Source organism: Meleagris gallopavo, chromosome 6 (assembly GCF_905368555.1).
Source record: "Meleagris gallopavo chromosome 6, MGAL_WU_HG_1.1, whole genome shotgun sequence".
In the NCBI taxonomy this organism is placed as follows: Eukaryota; Metazoa; Chordata; class Aves; order Galliformes; family Phasianidae; genus Meleagris; species Meleagris gallopavo.
Window position 1 is genome coordinate 26,482,672 of NC_139409.1, and position 21,211 is coordinate 26,503,882.

At 39.4% G+C, this 21,211-nt stretch overlaps 1 protein-coding gene across 1 annotated transcript in view; it reads left to right on the top strand.

Moving 5' to 3' along the window:
• The window catches only part of SCIN (scinderin), a 46,943-nt gene that overhangs the window by 15,155 nt on the left and 10,577 nt on the right, over positions 1-21,211 (top strand). Inside the window, exons 4-8 of the mRNA XM_085227510.1 lie at positions 2,186-2,335; positions 16,922-17,014; positions 18,208-18,340; positions 20,047-20,135; positions 20,357-20,572. Of these exons, the coding sequence (XP_085083636.1) occupies positions 2,186-2,335; positions 16,922-17,014; positions 18,208-18,340; positions 20,047-20,135; positions 20,357-20,572 (681 nt within the window). The remainder of the gene's footprint in view (positions 1-2,185; positions 2,336-16,921; positions 17,015-18,207; positions 18,341-20,046; positions 20,136-20,356; positions 20,573-21,211) is intronic.

Below are 21,211 nucleotides of genomic sequence, written 5' to 3' on the forward strand. Positions count from 1 at the left end.
AGATTCTGGACACTTAAGTGTGACAGTTATTTAAACCAGAACTTGGAAACTTTTATTTTGCCTTGAACCTGTAATAAGATGATTGATAAATCCAGGGTGAAAACCATAGTGCTTTAACTGTGTAACATCTGAAAGTTGAAAGCAATGTAGTTCTGGGAATCAGTGTAATCGTAAACTTAAGATTAAGATCGTAAACTTAAAGCATCACTGCTGAGAGAATCTTCCTAAAGGAAGCGAAGGGAATTTGACTGTGAGATCAGTCAGGTGTTGTTTTTATTTATTTGTTTATTTTGGAGCATTTCCAAGCTGGTTTTGGAAAGTAATTATTAGAAGTTACTTGTGCTGTTTTGCATACAGGTGGCATCATTGTTAGCTGTCTTCTAGAAGTTTGTATCTGCTAGTGCTGAATAACAGTACTTATTCTCCCACTAATTTCAAACCACCTTTTTGAGTACTATTAAGTAATGATAATAGGAAGTACTATTAAATAATGATAATGGTATTAAATTAATACTAGTAAATAATGATAATAGGAAAAAAAATCAAAAAGCTTTTATGAGTTATATTGATTTTCATTTAAAATGTAAGTTTTATAGAGTTGTATGAATATAATAAAACTTAAACCTCTGTAAGTTATTCCTTATTATTTTCACTGCAGTTGAACACAAACCAGTTCACCCTTTTTAATGTTGAAGACAAATGTTTACCTTTATTGTTGCTATTGATATTTGAATCATGGCAAGAAGAATCAAATGACTTTCTTCCAAAAGAATGGAGGAAAAAAAATGCAGCCAGCCAAGCTGATTCATATATTTTGCCTGTCTTCTCCCAGCTCAGCCTTTAGGGGATCTGAAATTTATATTCTGCGTCTTAGCAGTTTTCATCAAGACTGAAATTTAAATTCTGTATCCTGAAACACTTTGTATTCATAATGAAGCACAGGACATGACAGAACTGAGGCTCCTCTGTCTGCAGTGTGGCTGGGTTTGATGATCTGTCTTAGGCTGGTTCTGGTGGCACTCCTTCCTGAGAGGTGCCTCAGTAGACCTGCTCTGTTCTGAACCAGTTGCACTTTCCATGCGGAGTGGTGGGCCTACCTACTCACTACCTGTTCAGTCAGATGAGATGAAGGGTTTGAAAGCCCATAAGATATTTAGAAGGCAGCTGCTACCTTCAGAGCATTTTCTCTTAAAAGTGAAGACCCACTGCTGTGGTGTTTGAGAAGCTCCCTTTAAAGGTGGCAATCCCAATTGGGTGAATTGCTTTGTGTAGTTTGTTCCTGTCTGCATGCAAAAAATGCAGCAGCTATCTCTTACAGATGTATCTTTTGCCTATGTTATAGTCAGTTCCTAAGGCAGGAAGGTATATGCCCATCTTGTTTTAAGTAACTTGATTGCAGTAATAATCATAAAAAAAGAACTATGTATTTCTGATCTGTAAATTTCTGTAAGTCGTTTATAAAGGCAATTGTGATAACTACAGTTGGATGAGCTCATATTTATCCAAGGTTAGTAAACTTTTATGAGCACTGCATCAGCTGTACCCCAAGAACAAATCTCCCAGCGAGGAAGCCACCTTATTGAAAATGCCTGTGACATTGATTTGCACTTAAGCTGGTTTGGAGATTTGATAAAATGAGTGACAAATTGAGTTGAGTACATTACAAGTATTGTACAGCAAAATGTCACAAAAAAAAAAAAAAAAAGATTTGAAAGATATAACTTTACTTTTGAGGTGCAGATACAATGAATTTTCCCAGAGATTTTAAAATGATTTTGTTTCTTGCCAGAGATGCGAGCTGGCACTGTTAAAATGACATAGAAGAGGAACTGTCAGTTGTAAAATAAAAACAGTTTACAGCAGCAAATTTAGGAGTTTTGGGGTTCTTTAGATAGTTGAAGATATATCTCAATTTCGGACAAAACTCAGTCAAATCAAAACTGACTATTGTGAGATTGAATGATATCCTAATATGTAGATTCTAACTTAGATTATATAAATATCTTGCTTACTGCAGATATCTACATGACGTAGAAATGCTTCTCATTAAAGATCTGCTGAAAAATGTAACTTCACTGATATTCTGCTGGTTAGCAGCAGTCAGATAATTATTAATAAAATGCTGATTTCATAATTTCGCTGTGTTGAAACATTGCTAACATATACATGCTTTGAATTATTTTAGGAGATCTATCAGTGGTGTGGCTCTTCATGCAACAAATATGAGCGCCTGAAGGCCACTCAAGTTGCTGTTGGCATTCGGGACAATGAACGAAATGGGAGGTCCAGATTAATTACGGTGGAAGAAGGAAGTGAACCGGACGAACTCATAACGGTACTGTATTGTATATATGCAGTTACTGACACTGTGAATAAGAATGCTGTTATACTTCAAGAGCTTAACAGGATTGGGCTCAAAACCTATGTTCTGCAAGGAGTCCAGGAGCTCAGAGACAGTTAAGCTTCAATACACCAGTTTAGATGACTTTTTGCTACCTTACCCCAGTAGTATTAAGATATCAAGCAGAGGAATAAGAGATAATTAACTGAAAATATTCTTGTGAGAACTAAATGTTTGCTTTTTAGAATTAGCCATAGGGTAACTGAACTAACAGCAGAGCTCATGCCTGAACCAAACTATCTGCTCTGTGTGAGGAAAAAGCAGCATCAGAGTCAAGCAGCAGATGGAAGTTCTATTTCCAGAATGTCAAAACACGTAGCAAATTGTGTGAAGCTTCACAAGTCAAGCACACTGTGTGGCATCACCACTTCCAGTATAAACTGTTATGTACCTGGTCTCTAATAAGTCTAGGGAGTCTCCTCCTCGTGTTTAGACTAAAGTTTGACCATACATCTAAAAAACAGAATTCGGATACCTTAACAGAGATGATCAAAGTAAAGTGAAGAAAAACAAAAGCAAAAAAAAAGCCAATTTATGGAATTTTCAGATTTTGGAAAATATTAACAAGTGCTGGTGAGCTGTTGCTGTTGCATGCTAATAACAGCATTGTTACTTGGCATTTGAGTGCTAAGTTAAGCTTTTTCATTCATTCTCTAACAAGAAGGAAAAGGTAAAGAGGGTTGTCCTTCAGTAAAATGGAAGATGTTCCAGTAGAATGTTATCTCACACTTCAGATTAACTTCAGGAGGTAGTGCTGAATGGTTCTTGCTGGTATACCTTTATTTGTGATGGTGTACATATTCAGTTTTGGCTTATGGAATGTGATTAGTATTGGTTTAAGCAGTAAAGTGTGTAGTATATATTTTACATTAGTAACAATGATGAAAAGAGCACAGTCTGACAATTAGAGCCAAAGTCCTGCTCCTTATTTGCAATGTGTGCTCAGTTTGCAGCCTGCCTGGGCTGGGTGGCACTGCACGAAAATGCTGTCAAGCACGTTCCCTCTGGCCCAGCCTATCTTGGGGTTGCTGCTCGAGGCCTTGCACGGGATTTCTAATAGGCTTATGACAAGTTGGGAGTGTGGATCAAAACAGCTGCACTTTGCACCTCTTATCTGGCTCACATTCAACTGCAGACACAATGTTAGCTCCAGCAAGGACATGGGTGGCTGAGGGCTGCTGCCAACACCCAGTGAGGATGTGTGTGGCAAGGACGTGCTGGCCCCACCCTGGTACCTGCTTACCAACTGTGTGCAACTTGTTTTGTAGAGCATTGAGAGTGAGTAAGAGCAGGAAAAGTGCCAAGGTTGCATTTTAATCTTGTCACATGTTGTTACTGTATCAGAATAAATAATTTCACTGCTTGGTCAACAGTGTATGAAGAAACTTCAGCTTCTCCTTTTGGGCTGTGAATGTAGAGGGAAAAGGAATGACAGTGCCATGTGAATAGGTTCATAGCATTCATTGCTACCACTGTAATGAGTTTTATTCAGGTGAGTCCATCAGCAGCCAGTACTTACTGCCTAGTGTTGCCCACATCGCAGTGCCCATAGCTCAGCCATGGCTGTCCCAGTCCCTATGAGCTCTGAAGCATGTTGTTAATGAGCTAGGAGGATGTTAATCCAATGAATGTATACATCTATATGTTATTTTTGCTCTGTGCATCCAGTTCCTGGTGTTCATTACTGATTTCTCATAGTTCCTTAACCATTATCTCTAGCCTGCTATAGCGTTTGCCTGGGCTGACTGCTCTGGAATTAGCATTAGGCCTTTTTCTTCCATTGGCATTGGGAAGTTATGGGCAAGTGGAGGGAAGATGCTATTTCAGTCCTTGATGAATTCTTTTCAATCTTCAGCTTTCCTAGGAAAAAAAAAAGGTTACTTCTAGGGGAGAGTATTATTAAATAATCATTTTTTCATCTAGTGCACAGCTGAAATCAGAATGAGATTTCCTACTTACCTCCTCTGATAAATGTCAGGAATGATTCTCCCTAGCTGTAAGCTGGAAGTATGTTGGTTTCCATACTGGTGGCTTGATGTGTTTGTGCAACATGGTTAGAATAATGTTCAGCAGGCAAGGCCAACAAACCCACCCCAAGTACCAGTGTGAATAGCTGATGGTGGTCTTGTCCCTGCTCCATAAGCACAGAGTGGTGACGCCTGAATAGTAAAGCAAGACCGTTGTGCTGTACTCCACTACTGAGGCAGGTTGCAGAGATGAATTCAACAAACCCTGCCAGATTTTTCTCCTGACACAGACTAGCAGAGGCAGCAATGGGCTTGCAGTTCCTGGATGCCCACTTTCCTGGGAGCTGTGGGTGAGGTGAACTGTTCTGACAAGGGCAGTTGTCTGCTCCCAACTGCTCTGTTTCAGCAAGGGCCTGGAATCAGGCTGCTCTCCTTCCACAATTTGCCCATGGGAAAGAGTTGTCTGGAGTGTGCTTATAGGGCTGAATAAATTGCTGTGGCAGGCCAGCCCCATGCAGCGTCCTTGCCCTAGGAGAGTAGAGTGGCTGGAAGCTGGTATGTGAGTGGTTGTGACAGTGGCAACCCCTGCTGTTGTGATCAGTGGCTACCTGGGAGCACATAGTGACCATCCTATGCTCACAATCAGGAAATCCAGTGTGTCTGGCAACATCAGACCTGTGAGTGTATGGAAGGCCACTTATGATGCTGCAAGGATAACTGAAATTCTTCTACAGTGAAGATGAGGCTAAAATTGCCTGTGCAAGCACATCAAAGGTGTTTTATCCACTTGGTTTCACCTCTGTGTTCACATTTTAAGTGAGGTACTGGCAGGTTTAGCTAGGTTGCCTTGGTTATTTGAAAAATCAAGTGACTAAAGTGGAGAAATTGCTGCTGCTACTCCTGCTCAGTAACTGTGACTGCTCCCCACAATTGCAGCCCATAGTGAAATTCACCGACTGCCAACTCTGCGCACTGTTTCTGACGTGTAAACAGCTGAACAGTTGCTCATTCTGCTGGGCTTTAGGCCTGAATGCTCAAATTGTGTTACAGGAAATTTTTCACCTGCATGGGACTAATCTAAAAATAGGTCTTGGCAATCATGAGTCAGTTTGGTCAGTGTAATGTGACCATGTTAGAGTTAGAGCTAATTCCACTTCTTTTTTTCTTTAAACCAAAAAGAAAACTAAATATATTACTTCAAAGCTAATTTGGGACCAAATTCTCAGTTTTTAGCCTAGTCAGAAGCTACCTTGGGCCCTGCTTTGAGACCAAGGCTTGTCCTGACTGCTTGCATTAAAAAGCAGGGATTTCATAGCACTGCATTTGTGTACCAACAGATCATTGAGACAACTGAGTGTGGCCACGATAACAGGTACCTGTGTTGGGGACAGACAGTTTTCTAATTGTATTTGGAATGCCTGCTATAGTTCTGAAGACAGGACAAATTGAGGAAGCTAGATTTAAAAAAAATAATTTCCCATTTACTTTTTCAATCTATTTCCCATGATTCAACACATGGTGAGTGGGATGAGTGAATGATTAAGGTACTCTATTTCCTTTTTTCAGTAAAGTCATTGTCTATGTATGGCAAGTGAAGTGCAAACTGTGCCTGTGCTTTGAGAGCAACGGCAAACAGGCGAAAGAAGAAATTAGAAACGTCAGAAAGTTTTGTAGTAGCCCAAAAAGCTGATGCTGCTTGCAGTAATGCAAGGAGCAGCGTTCTGTTCCAAGTCACCCAAGAGAAAGATGGAAGGCATGCAGTCCTCCACACATTTCTCATCAACAGCTTGATCTGATATGCTAAGACGGAGTTGAAGAGAAAGTCTTAACATATTTGCTTTCATATTTTAGTGTAATTTGAAATATTGCACACCTGAAATATTTTTAGATTGGCAGTGCTCTAGCTATATAGCTGCTCTCCCCAGGGCATCTCAAGCACCAGAAACAGTCTCTATGTGGCAGAGCAGAGCAATCTGTAGGGTATAAGAGCCAATTAAAGAGTAGAATAAACTGAGTTTTCAGGAAACTGTGCATTGATCCTGCAACTTCTACTTAACCATTTGTTCATGAAAGGAGGTTGTAGTGAGGTGGTAATCAGTCTCTGCTCCCAAGTAGCAGTGATAGGAGGGAGAGGTGATATCCTCAAGTTATGCCAGGGGAGGTTCAGATTGGATTTTAGGAAAAATTATTCTCAGAAAGAGTAGTGAAGTATTGGAACAGGCTGCCCCGGAAGGTGGTAGAGTCACCATCCCTTGAGGTATTCAAGAACCATTGGAGGTATGGCACTGAGGAGCATAGTCTAGAGTGGACACAGGCATGGGTGGTGGTTGGACTAGATGATCAGAGTGATCTTTCCAACATTAATGATTCTGTGATCTCACACTTTCAGGATGGTTCTTGTTTCTTACATGGTCAAAGCTGTCTGATCCTTTGGGCTGTTTTATTGTTTTCCTACAAAGAATTTCTTTAAAACTGTGGAATCGTTGCAGTTTTTACTGCTGAGACTTTTGGGTTTTATTTGATGTTTGTCATGGCTGAAACAGTGCAATGTGAGAAGCTTCACTGCTGAGGTCTAAAGCCACAAGAAAACGAAATGGCTCTTTTTTTTTTTTTTTTTAAGGCAAAAGGGAATGACTTCTGTGTTTTTATTATTTGTGGTTGTCCTGTGCTTCTTTTTGTTAGAGTTCTATGGGCCTTACATCAGATGGATGTAAACTCAATTTTCATAAAATACTTCTGTAAATATTCACCTAGTTTAAGTATTTTTGAGCCACAGAGGGATCCTCTTTGTCCTTTCTGATAACACAGCCTACTTCTCCTTCTTTTCTTTAAAGCTCCTAAGAAATGCTTACTCCTCAGAGTTCCTGAATGATATTGTGTTCAGTGATGATAGGATGAGAAGGAATGGCCTTAAGTTGTGCCAGGGGAGGTACCCGTTGGATTCTATTAGGAAAAACCTACCTGAAAGAGTGGTTGGGCACTGGCACAGTCTGCCCAGGGAGGTAGTGGAGCCACCATTCCTGCAGGTGTTCAAAAAATGTGTAGATGTGGCACTTAGGGACATGGTTTAGTGGGCAGCATTGGTGGTAGGTGGATGATTGGATTAGATGATTTTAGAGGTTTTTTTGAACATTAATGGTACTGTGAATGATGATTGTTACATAAGGAGCAGGATTGTTACAAGGAGCAGGGAGAAATGAGCTCCCCTTAACAGATACCTGTTCTTTCCCTGGAAGACAGCAAGAGCAGGCTCTGCAGTCACAGCACTGTGAAAACAAAAATTGCTGCAGCTGCTTGCCTAACATTTGCATTTCTTCTTGTTCCCTTGTTCTTTGTTATTTGTTTTGTAAACAGAGGAGTGGAGGAGCTGTGGGAGTGAGTGTAGCACAAGAGGAGGAAGAAAGGTTACGACTTCTGTATAATACAGACACCAGGTGTTTGCTAGGTATCACATAAGCATTTAGTTGCTTATAGCTTCTTAATGGTTTTGAACAATCCTTTGAACAAGCAACATTGTACAAAGGAAAAGGAATGCTTTGATAGAGGGGGACCGCTGACAGTGAAAGTGGCACTTGTCCCCAGTATAAAGACTTGGCCGGACAGTGAGATGCACAGAGAATAGAGACAATAACTAAATTTTAACGCAATATAAAGGCTTAGGAAAGCTGATGGATAGAAAATAGCAACAGCAATGTTACTCAGACCCAAAGACACTTTCTCAGGCTGATTTGAACCTCTGAGTCAAATTTACATCTCAGACGAATGCACTTCCTCGTGAAGTGGTTGGAGTATACGCACATGTCTGCAAAGATAGAATTTGGGTCTTCATCTCTTGAATGCTGATGGAGAGGATATGATCTCAAAATATTCCAGGGAAAGTTAGTACACATGCATGTATAACTTTCAAGGCTCCTCCTTTCCCATCTGAGAAATGGAAGCTTAATTTTTACACTGTTATATTAAATTTGTGAGGATTGTGGATGTGGATTCAAAGTCCAAACCCCTTGTCCTGTGGCGAGCCAGATGAAAGCTGCCAAAAGCAGGCAACATAGTTTTTGTTCACGTGGTGGAGCATCTCTCCTTCATTAAGGGCACTCCTGGTTTTTGATTAAAATTTGCCCTGGCAGGACTCTGTTGTGCAACCTGCACTCAGACTGACTGTGCATGGCTTGGATCTTCCACTGACTTGACTTCAGTATGGCTTAGCAAATTTCACCAGGTCATTGCTAGGCCCAGTGTTTTCCCCAGGCCTAAATCAGCAGGAGTTCTGCCCTGAAGGGCAGAGGCTGGCCAAGAGGGCTCTTCAGGAATGTTATGAGTTACCAATCATGATTTTCAAGCTGCAGATTTCAATCTTGGCTGTCTGAAGGCAGGTGCTTAAAGGGAACTGAAAGGGAGCTGCAGGTGGCATGTACCTTTGAAAGTCAGGCTTGTAATCATGCATCTGAATGCAAATTTCACTGCCTGCATTGGTAACTTACTTCAGAAAATGTTCAAGAGTATTGCACTGCATGGCATGAGTTAAATTCTTTATGAACCACTCCAATAATAAATTGTTGAAAAACCGATTTCTTATGCTAGAAAAGATGCCTCTATACAAAGTATTTCAGTGAATAACTAGAACCAGCATGAATTGCTGCGAGTACTTGCAATTTAATTATAACTTATCTCATTTGCATTCTTGTAGGTGGGAAAATCTCTCATATTTGTTTTCTTTTTCTGCAGCTATAGCATTTGCAGGGTTGCCATGTTAGTCAATTACAATCTTATAATTACATGTTAGAATACTAATGGAGTTTGTAACAGCTTTTTTCTTTTGTGTGCTAGGCTATTAAGAAATCTACTGATGAAGAAATGCCATAATTTTCAGTTATTAAATGAGTATAATTAAGAAGACGAGTAAAGGAAAGAGTTTTTAGCAGTTACTTTCATGTACTTTATAACATCTGCAGATTTCATGGGGAAGACCTGAAAATTTCTTTACTGCATAAAAAATGCAGAGATATTTGTTCCTGAGTCCAGCATGTACCTAAGAAATATGCACCTTGAGAAGAGGTTTTTTTTTTTATCCTCTTTCTTTCTTTTCTTTCTTGCAGGGACCTGTTCAGTATTTCTACTATAATCAATGTGTAACACTGTAGATATAGGTGAACGTAGTTACTGCTTTTACTGCCAAGCTCTTTTTTGCTCACATTACTGCTTATGACTTTGATACAACCTGGCTGTAACTGTAAGAATAGAAGACAGGTAAAATCACATGAGAGATTTGAATATTTCATTAATCAGGTATAGAGTATCTGACTTGAAGAGTAGGAAATAATACCCCCATCTTTGAACATTTTGGCTACATCACACAAAATTTGAAGAAGTGTATGAACTTGGAAACCAGTGAGTGGAGGGCACCTAAACCAGCAGGGTAAATGGTTTCCAGAGTTAAGTAGGCTGTATCTCCTGTACATCTATCTAGGTATAGAAATATTCTTGCTTTCTGTTTTTGTGTTCTAACGCATATTTAATTTATTTTAAGCATTAGCAGGAAGCATTAGCAAAACTCTATCAAAGCACTCCCTGATTAGCTTTCTTAAAAATTAGGGTCCGAGTTTGTACTCTCTCTCAGTTGCAGAAGTCTCATTGTCATTCCAAGACATTCCCCTGGCACAGTTGAGCTATTGGGCTGTGTGGAACTGGAAATGCTCTTTGCGAATTCAGCAAGTTGGGCACTGGGAAAATACTTCAGTGCTCTGAGCAGCTTTTTCCACTTTTTGTCTTGAGGTCTGAGTGCTGAAACGTTTTGCTATGGCTCCCACTGCTTACTGTGATGCTGTGTATCCCTGCTGATCCTGTCATCTGCTCTGCCTCTCTAGGGAGTCCTGGTTTTCCAGCAGGAATGCTAGCTGCTGCCTGCACCTTTCTCCCTATTCTGCTGCTTCAAGCTCCTTAGGGAAGTTGCCAGACTCTAATTTTCAGCCTGCAGTTCAGCCTGGGCTCTCACAGCTTGGGAACCAGCCTGTATGGTGGCATTGCAAAAGACTACCCAAGTGTGTGCTTACAGAACAAAAAAGCTGAATTTAAGCAGTGCCTTAGTGCCTGAGGCTTTCTGTTAGCATTAGTTACTGATTTATTTCCATTAGCTATTTTCTAGTTCACAATCATGCAGTAACTTGTGCAGCACGCAGGGCTTTAACCCTAAAGGCTTACAATTCAGGTTTGCAAAGCTACAAAGACTTCAATGTGTTCCAAGAAAGCAGCTAAATCTGGCATCCCTTAAGTCAAGGATATGTCTCTTGTGGAACTCAGGATAGCTGGGTGACTGAACAGCTTAATTTTCAGTGTTCAGTGATGTTTCCATGTTTGTCATTAATGTAGTGTGGATAGAATCATAGAACGGCCTGGGTTGAAAAAGACCACAACGATCACCGAGTTTCAACACCTCTGCTATGTGCAGGGTTGCCAACCACCAGACCAGGCTGCCCAGAGCCACATCCAGCCTGACCTTGAACGCCTCCAGGGATGGGGCATCCACAACCTCCTTGGGCAACCTGTTCCAGTGTGACACCAGTCTCTTATGTGGAAAAGCTTCCTCCTTATATCTAACCTAAACCTCCCCTGTCTCAGTTTAGAATCAGTCCCCCTTATCTTACCACTATCCACCCTCATTTACTCTCCCAGTTTCTCTATCATGGGATCACTGTTTATCTTGGAGACATCCAAAAAGCTGGGTGTTTGCAGATGACAGCTGCAAGGGTTTCCCCAGCTCATGCTATGCACTCCCAGTCTCAAAGGCCCAGCAGGACAGAGGGCAGTTTGCTTTATCTCTGAGCCAAACATGGTTCTCTCCAGACTGATCTCAGTGAGTTTTTGTGAATGTGTTATTTTGTGGCTGTTTCACAGAGCAGAAAATTGATGTTAGAACAGCATTATCACATGAAGTCAAGGCTTCGTATTCAAATTATTACAGATATGCAAAATTGCAAATATTATATGATAAGCTGTCAAAGCGTAATGCCCTATTTTTATGAAGTTCACAGAGCTATGAATAAAATTATGTTTTGCATTTGAAATTCCTAAGAAAACAGAAACTGGATAAAAATGTAGGCCATAATTTCTGCATCAAAAATGCCATGAGCAACTGATGTTTTGCTATTATGCAACATCCTGAATGCATACGAATCAGGTTTAAACCTTACTACCATAAAGTGCTTTTGATAAATTACAAGGTAAAACCAAACAAATGATCAAAATGCCAGAATTGTGTGTTAACAGCAAGCATCCTTAGTAGTTGTCAGCACCTTACAGCATTTTCATCTCATTCTCAATCTTTGTTGGGGCTGGTGGGAGGTCCTCTGCTCAGGGTGAGCATGTAATGACATCTGTTGTTGCTGCAATTGCTGGTGGGAGGCAATTTCTGGCAGAAATTCTGGGAGCAGTTCAGCAAAAGATGTTTTGTTCTTTTTTTCCTTTGATTGAAGTATAATTTTTTGAAAGATTATGTTTGCTCAAATAGATTGAAAGAGCTCTGGGTTACAATATAAAACAACAACAACAAAAAAAAACAACAGTGAAATAAGCATATTCATAACTGACCAATGTCAAAAGTAGTTTTTGTCTGGAGCGGATATCTACTGCAGTTGTCATTTGCTGGCATGAGAAATAGTAAGCCAATGTGATAGAGATGAAACTGTGGCCAGTAATGTTAACAGTGAAGCCCTAAAATCACCTTTGCCCAAAGGTCCCCCTGGGTACACATCTGTGCTGATACTCAAGGGTTGGCCACTTTATGTCTTTCTCTTTCAGCTGGTATTTTTTCTCTTATTGCTTACTGGAGTAGATATTTGAGATAGTATTTGTTTCAGAAAGGCATTCCTTGTAATATTCTTCTTTTGTTTTGAAGGTAAATATAAAAACCCATTTTTTTATCTGCCAGTGAGTTCACGCTGTGCCTGTAGTTCAGAGCCATCATTCTGCACGAAAGATTTATTCTCTGTGACGAGTACATGTGTACCTAGAGTTGGTAGTAGCAGATGTATTTACTTATGTCAGAGCATGTAAGAAAGTAATTGACGAGCTACTAAGCCTGATGCTTTTTGAAAGGAGCCTTAAGCTCTGTAAATGTCTCACGTGCATTTCTTTCTATCGCTCTTAGCGCTTAAAGAGGGGAGTTTGAATTTGTTTGAGATCCAAGCTTGAGGTCACAGCCACAACAAATAGTTCAGTTTCAGACCCAGAAATCTAACCCAAATTGTGCAGTGAAAAGAAACACAAACACTGTACTAGTGTACACAAGTTAAACTGTATGAAAGTGGTTTGCTCTCTTAATTAACCTTCACATGACTTGTTCTTCGAGCATTGTTTTCCTCGTTGGATTTTCAGCCTCACTGAGCTCTTTTAAACTTCCTGCTCCCATTTAATCAGTTTCACCTATTTTACAACGCAGAGCTGGCTTCTCTAGTTGTGAAGACAATGTTTACTAAATTCCTTCTTCTGGCGTGTTTACTTAAAATTACCTTGTCTCATTCCTACAGGTTATAACTTTTGTCTGTGATTCCTTCTATTCTTTTTGAGGGTAAGAGAGTGAAATTTCCTTTGTCAGAAAAAACTCTGGCACTGTATTTTATACTTCTTTGAGATGGTACAGATTTGTGCAGGGGAGATGTGCACACAAGGAGATGTAATGGGATTATACTTTTGCAGGCAGGATAGACTACACTGCATTAACTGGAAGATAAGAATGAAGTTGGGCAGTTGAAAAGGAACTATTGTTTTCTTGGTCTCTGCTGAGATATTCTTGCACTAACCTACCATTGTCTACACAAAAGTTAAACAAAACTTACAAAGCAATGTGAATTAAAAAAAAGTTTTTAAAAGTAATGCAGATTGAGTTTCTATTTTATTGCATCCTCAGCTCCTCAGAGAGATTTAAAATGTAGCGTTCATGAACACTTCTCAAAAAATATGTTAAAACTACAGTCAGATGCTCTCATTGAGAGCTGAGCTAGTCTTAGGCTACAGCACTGCCATAACCAGCTTTGGGCATGCCTTATTCTGAAATAATTGTAGTAGATCTAGATTTGGGTGGTTGAATGGCCTGACACAGTGTGTGATAGCACCTGTAGTATGCCCAAGTGCTTTTCTCCAGGATACTGCTAAAACTGCAGGAAGCAGTGGTGGGGAGAGAATGGGTATTGCTCTGGGATGGAGCAGCAGAAGGTGAGGAAGGGTTTGACAGCCTAATATGTCACTGGCAGATCAGGTGGAGGGATATGAAGAGTCTCTCTGGTTCTAAAATCAAGCAAGATTTTAAAGATCCCAAGCCCAGAGAAGGAGGCAGCTATGACACAACTGTTTTCAGGGCCACCAGTTATGCCTTAGCTTATTTCTACTATGGTAAATAATAATCATAATAAAAGATTAAAGAAATGGTTACAAAATCTGTGTGCGCATCTGTGTATTTTTGAAAGTTGTGGTTTGGCACTGATTAGATGGTTGGAAAGCCTAGGAGTAAATGCAGCTCAGCCATTTTGTGTCCCCAAGAGGGCACTGCTGCTTTGAGATCTGTGCATTTGATCTATGGATCTGCATGTTAGGGCCCCAAATCCATGAATGGCCCAGGAGAACCAGCTCTAGGCTGTCAGCACACTGGCCCCTGAGACATGACCCAGTGGGCTGTCTGCACAGAGAGAATTGTATAAGTAAAATTCAGTGTTTATTGCTAACACAGTGTGTGTGAAACTAACAGTGTATGTAGATAAAGACCATAAGGTTCAATATCCTTTAAACTGTTGATTTAGTTTCATTTTATCAGGGAACCATGCAGAACGGTTTCAGGAGCCTTTGACTCTGCCTCAGCTGGCGTGATCTCTTTTATTTATGATGCATCACATGAGGGATGGCTACATAAAGGTGGGGCACCTGGTGCTGCACCTCAGCCAGCCATATGTTTCTGTAACTACATGACCCAATTCTAGAGTACCACTTAATAACTCGATAAGCTCTTTGTAGTCTTATTGGTAACATTTATCAGTTGTCTCCATATCCAGGCAGATACGTGAGTACACATGGACTCAGCCATATTGCAGACATTTCCATTAGAAGGAAGAAAATCAACTTAACTGAGGAGAAATTTCTTTGGGACAAAACATTTTTTTTTAGCATAAATTGCTTTCTTTTTAGACACGTTGTTTTTCCTTCTGTTGTTTGTGTCCTCTGACAGTCTATAGAGTAAAGCATCTGAAATTGGTGCATGTTGAGAATGACCTAAATTGTCCCCAGTGTGGTGACTGTGTATTTCAGACTATATCGTTTCACACACAGATTGTGTCTGTTTCACACCATGACTGGTTTCCTCGTTTGCCTCAGGTCATTTCGCCTTTGTCTCATCTCCTGTTTCTGACATGGACACACTGTATTCCAACAGGGGTTCAGCTGAAGCCTCATTCCAGTGGTCGTGCTGGCTGCACAGTCCTTTGCACCAGCGGATTTCTGTACCTGCTGGGCGAAGCACATCATGGCCCATCCATCTTAGCAATGGTCACAAAATGCTAGGATCTATGAATAACTGTGACTTCATATACAGGAAAAGAGGACACCCTTTTCTGTTTGTTCCTGTGCTCCTCTGCAGGAGAATCACAGAACAGATCTTTCAGATCTTTCTACTTGCCTGTGCTATAGCATGGGGCTAGCTTTGGCCATAGAAGCTGCTGTAAAGCTGCTATTGCAGAACCAGAATTTCCACTGAGATATTTGTCCCTCTCATCATGCCAGTACTGATGAACTGAAAAGACTTAGAGGGTCTGGTAGTAATTCTCTTTCTAGTTTAGAAAGAAAGAGATGTATGTCTTTGGACATCAGTAGTTGAGGCCAGCAATCTGAACTGTGTTGGAGCCATTTTTAGAAATGAATTTTTAAATTATAGAACTTACTTGGATTAGCTGTTGCTAGAGCAGAGTGCTTAGCTCATGCTGTGGGCTGCTTCTGCCACGGTGCTTTCAGAAACAGCATCAGGTGCTTCCTGACCTAGTTTTAAAGAATATTCAGTGTGGCTCTTGGATAGTTCTCAAAGACTCCTGTGCATGCACAAATTGTAAGACTGGTAGATTTTATATCACTTTAAGAAGCTTACAACAAAGCATAATAACTGTGGTGCAATGGGTATTTCATATGCATGGCAAGGGAAAGTGCTGACTATAACTGTCAGAAACCACAAGTTGTGTGTGAATGGGATTTCTGTTTTTACTGGAAGTAGCTAATTAAGCAGAAAAAATAGCGAGTATGGACTTCTGGAAGTTTTATTAATAGGAGTCTTTTACCCATTTAATAGTCACTGAAAGTCAAATCTTATAAAATCCTTAAACCCATTTAGTATGTGCTTAGGCAAAGAAGTGTGCCTATTTGGGCATTTTCTGCCTTTTGCATTACAAAGACGGTTATTCTTGGTGCTCTTCAGCTTGAGTGTAGGCTGCTGTTAGTGTGCAAACTTAGGAGGGGAAACATTTTAAGAAAACTTGTGACATATGCCATGTCTGCCCATTCTCCTTTACATGGTCATTCACCAGTGTGGTGACACGCTATGACAGTCTGGGCCCACTTGGCCTGCACATGAATAAACCTGCAGCCACGCAGTGCATATTCAGGGAAAGCTGAACGACAGCTACTGAAGAGCTCCTAGTGATGCCTTTCTTATACTTTGAGGGCACTACTTTTTGAGCTACAAGTAAATTATTTTAGATTAAACTGGAGCAATCACACTTAACAAGGCTATGTATTTTACTGGCTTTGCTAGGTTAGAAGACTCCACAGATGGCAAATTTCTGTAAAACACACTACATTTGTTTTCTTTCAAGTTCCTTGCGGCTATATGCTTTGTCAGGCTTTCTTGTTATCAAATATTTAGAATGTTTTTGTATGCAACTCCATGTTATATGTAAATCTGCTGTGTGAATAGAAAGGCTCTAACATGACTTGTACTTGCGACCTAATTAACTGTCATTATCATCTTCACTTTGAGATGTAACTACATTGAAATTCATACAATTCTATACACAACATTTGGATCTGAATATTCTTCCTAAACCTCTGTGAATTTATTCTAGTTAGGTTGCTATAATGTTGTCATTGGTGCAACACAATGATGACATAAAACTACCACAGTGTTAAAACTGATCATCTAATGGTAGAGCAAGAAAATATTTTTCTCACCCCATGATTTTTTTCCAAGATCCTTGCTAATTTTTTCTTATGCAACTGGAATTAAGAACCTGTAATTTTAAAGATTTTTGAACTCGTAATCTGATATTTTGTAAGCAATTAAAATATTTTGAAGATAACTTTAGTTCATATTTTTCATTTTGCTTTAATTTTATTCTCAAACATTTCACAAATGAAGCCATTCCAAAAATTGTAAGAAGTCATCCATGAGTTTAGATTTAAATCAGATTGAGGGTAAAGATGATGGCAACTAATTAATTACTGGAACAACACATGGAAGTATTTGTGTATTTGTACTGTAGAACCTATACTCTGTCTGCATTGATTTTATTATTCTCTTGTTATACAGGTCTTAGGGGAAAAGCCAGAGCTTCCTGAATGTAGTGATGATGACGATGAGATGGCTGATATTGCAAATCGGAGGAGCGCTAAACTCTATATGGTAAGAAGCTTTATTTTGGGGGGTTAGGCACACTCAACACTTATCATGCACACAGAGCCTTAGTATATGGAGTTCTGGCTTCACCTAAAGAACTGCAGTTGTGTTGGATGATTTGCAGCCAGTGGCCAAAATTCTCACACAGTATCAAGACAGCCCAAGTGAACTGAGGAAAAAATACTGATTACAGCCCTGTTTACTCAGAAAATTAAGCATGGCCTGAAACCCATTCATTGTAGGTCAAAGAACGATTCACTGCTTTAAATCTTAAATCAAAATGTTTCCTGTCTTCTTGGTTTCAAAAGTGATAGTTTTTATAGTTGTATGTGATTTATCCTTAACAGAGCTGGAGAGATAGGCAGTTTTATTTTTCTAATTAAAATCCAAAGAAATTTGAATGCAGAACTCTTTTCTTTTCAATGTTCCTTTTTTCTCACCTCCAATGGTTTAACACTGACTGGGACTGTGCCAATATCAGAAAAATTCTTCATTACCAATGTCAAAGCAGAGCCAAGTTTTGGTATTTGATCATTTTTGACAAAAGAAACCTGTTTTGAAATGAAAATGTATGGACATTCCATTTCATTGCAGGAAGCTGCAGAACTGAAACAACAAATTCTTGATTTTTTCTTTCATGTCTCTCACCTTTCTTTCATGTTGCCTTCTTGAGAAAAGAAGTGAGAAACTATTTGGAAAAGGGGGGTGTTTTTAATGAAATCTAAAAAAGACTTTTATTTTCTTCCAAGAAAAAAAAAAGAAGAGTTATTTCTTCCTGAAGACCACAAAATTTCAATTGTTCTGTAATTTCAGTAGTTCTTGTTTAGCATGTAAGTGTACCTTTGGCTTCAGTGAGGGTGATGTAGCACAAGATGACACTAACTCATAGGGTAGGTTGATATAAGCATATGTTTTTAGCTGTGAGCTGTTCACTGTATACACATTTGAGCTAAAAGCATAAGAGAAAATTATTAACTTTAAAAAACTGTGAGAGATCACTAAAATTAACACTATATCTCCCTCTGCTGGATTTAACATTAAATGAAACTAAAAAAGTCATTGACTGTCCTTACTTTCCAGCATGATAAAAATTTCAGACATAGGAATAGTAACTAATTTTTATGGTAATTTGAGGACTGGAAATTAGTTTGATGATCCAAACCAGAGTTTATCTGAAATTGCAATTATTGCTTCCTTAGGTGTCAGATGCAAGTGGATCCATGAAGTTGTCAGTGGTAGCAGAGGAAAACCCCTTCTCCATGGCTATGCTTTTGTCAGAGGAGTGCTTCATCCTGGACAATGGTGCTGCAAGGAAGATCTTTGTGTGGAAAGGTAAGAGGACACTTCTGTTGAAAATGCAGAAGAAACACAGTTCTAAGGGGTCTATACAGCATCCACTGAATAGCCATAACTTAATACTGACTGGACTCGGTACCCATAGTATGGGCATGGTTCTGCCTTGGTGCGGTGAATGGACAAGGATTGCTCGATCAGTAAGGGCTTTAAGAATGTGTCTTGTTTAAAGATCCTGTCTATTTTTAAAACATCTGTAAGCTTAATGCTTAAATGTTTATCTAAGGCAATTACAAAACAAACATGAAGAATCCTGCAGGTTTTGTCTATTGCCATCAAATATCCATCTTCTAGGAGAAATATGGGCTTTGAAAGTTTGATAACAAGTAGCTACTATATTTTCATACCTTTATTGGTGGAGATGCGAAACTGAAAGGTGAGTGATAATTACAACCTCCATCCTCCAGGGACCAACTGAAAACATGCTTGGTTTTTTTCTCCTGAATTCTCTCTGTGTTATTATCAATGGCGCTAGGACTGTCTGCAGTCATTTTAATGGATCATTTTCCCAGAGGGGAACTGATGAATTAGGTCTGGACACTGTACTTGGAATGCTATGGTGATGCTATTGCATTTAACATTAAGTATCTTCCCTTCCCTCCCCTCCTCCCCCCCCCTTTTTTTTTTTGTCTGAGGCAGTATATTAATTCTTCGTGACATTTGCATTTCTTTCTGCCATGTGAAATAGCAAATAATTAATCAATGCAGTTGTCAAACTTCTAAATCCAGGAAGTATTAGGAAGTATTGTAAGCATCCTGCTTGGGTAGTTACTTGCATTCAGGGATGTAACCTTTAAAAAATAACATCTGGGTGGATTGTGCTCAGAGGCCTGAGCCTGATTCCTGGTTTTCCCTCAATTATATACAATGTAGGTCTTGTGAATGTGTCCCTACATGTTCCTTTGTGTATCCTCACTTTGCTACCACTGATAATGATAATGTGTCAGAAAAAAAGTATTAATCTGCAAGTCTCACCCTTGCACTGAGAGGCTGCAGTTATCATCTCTGCTGGAAATCTTCAGACCGCTAAGCTGAGGAGTGTGAATTACTTTGCTAATAGTCTCGTTCAAAACTGAATACAATGAATAGCTTATCAGAGCATCTTGATAGACTAAGAAGTCTTTAAAGCATAGTAGTTGACAGCCAGCTGGAAGGCAGAACTGATACAAAAAAAATCATCCCACTGAGGCTTTCAGAGATGTCTAATACTGAACAGGGTTGAGGAAGGAGAAATGGGTGGGGAAAAGTGGTGGTACTGGTGTGCACAGCACAGCCAGATTGAAAGGGAGTTTCATTTACTTGAAAGTAGTAGAATTGTGGTGGTGCCTAACGAAGGGAAGTTCTGGAGAGCAGCTTCATTTAACACATTGCAGCAGAGAAGATGAGGATTCACAGAAAGTACCCTGAGTGTTCTTATTGATGTATACCTTAAACCTAGCAGAAATTTTGAGTAGCCTTTTTTTTTTTTTTCAACTAAAACACACAAAGCAAAAATAATAACGATTTTTTCAAAACACGGTACTGTTTTGGCTGTTCAACTTTGTGTGGATCTCATTACTCGTGTTTGGTCAAGATGGAGGCATAAGCAATGTTGAAGAGAATCTGGCTCAAGGGCATCTTGTTTTGACAAGGTCCGTGAGCTCACTGCCTTTTCTCATGGATTGTTGTTCTTATCTTTCAACTAGGCAAAGATGCTAACCCACAGGAAAGAAAGGCTGCCATGAAGAATGCTGAAGCATTTATACAGCAGATGAATTATCCTGCCAACACACAGGTGCAATCTATTTATGAGACGATACCAAGAGATAATGAACTCTGTTAAAGGCTTTGTTTTTAAATCAGCAAAAAAAAAAAAAAAAAAAAAAAGTATTTTTTTAAGGGCATATAAGTCAATAAGGGCAATGTTTTATTGACAGATAATTCAGAAGAGTTTTCATTTCAGTACCCATGTTAGCCTTGTTTTCATTCCATCTCATGTTTCCTGTTTCATTTCAGATTCAAGTGCTTCCAGAAGGAGGTGAAACGCCAATTTTCAAACAATTTTTCAAAGACTGGAAGGATAAAGATCAAAGTGATGGCTTTGGCAAAGTATATGTCACAGAGAGAGTGGCTAAAATTGAGCAGATTGAATTTGATGCTACCAAGTTGCACGAGTCTCCACAAATGGCTGCACAGCATAACATGATAGATGATGGCTCAGGGAAAGTACAGGTACTTTTTGTGTGGTAATTAACACCTATCCAATTTCCACCTACCCAGTTTCTTCTGTTACTTGTAATAGGTTAAACTGCTACTGTATGTTTTGCCATGTAAGCTGTTATATTGAGTACAATTACATTAATGGTTATTCCTACCAATAGACAAGGAACTTTGAAGTGGAAAGTGAATCTCTTTGTCAGCAGTGTGCTGGCATGTAATATTATTTTTAGGGTCATAAAAGATGTTGTAGCAGTCATCAGAAGAAATCAAAGAGCAGAAATGTCTCCCCTTTTATAAAATACTTATAAAAGAAATACTTTAAATATGATCCTTATCCTGAAGGAATGCTTCTATCTCACATCATCTTGAAATCTGAAATGGGAAAACTTGCCTTTAGAGTCAGAAATTTAATCCATTTATCTACATATGTCTTGTTGTATCTGTCCTGTCTACTTCTTTGTCCCTAATGAGTGTTTCAGAGAGCCTGAATTTTGAAAGAATATGATGGCTTTAGAGTCTTTTCAAATCTATCCATATGCCATTGAAATCTCTTTGGATTAGTTTTTTGTATAATCCAGGGAATATATTTGGACTACACAGGGCTAGCTTGGTACTGCACCAACGCACCTTGTTGAATACAAGTCTGACTGT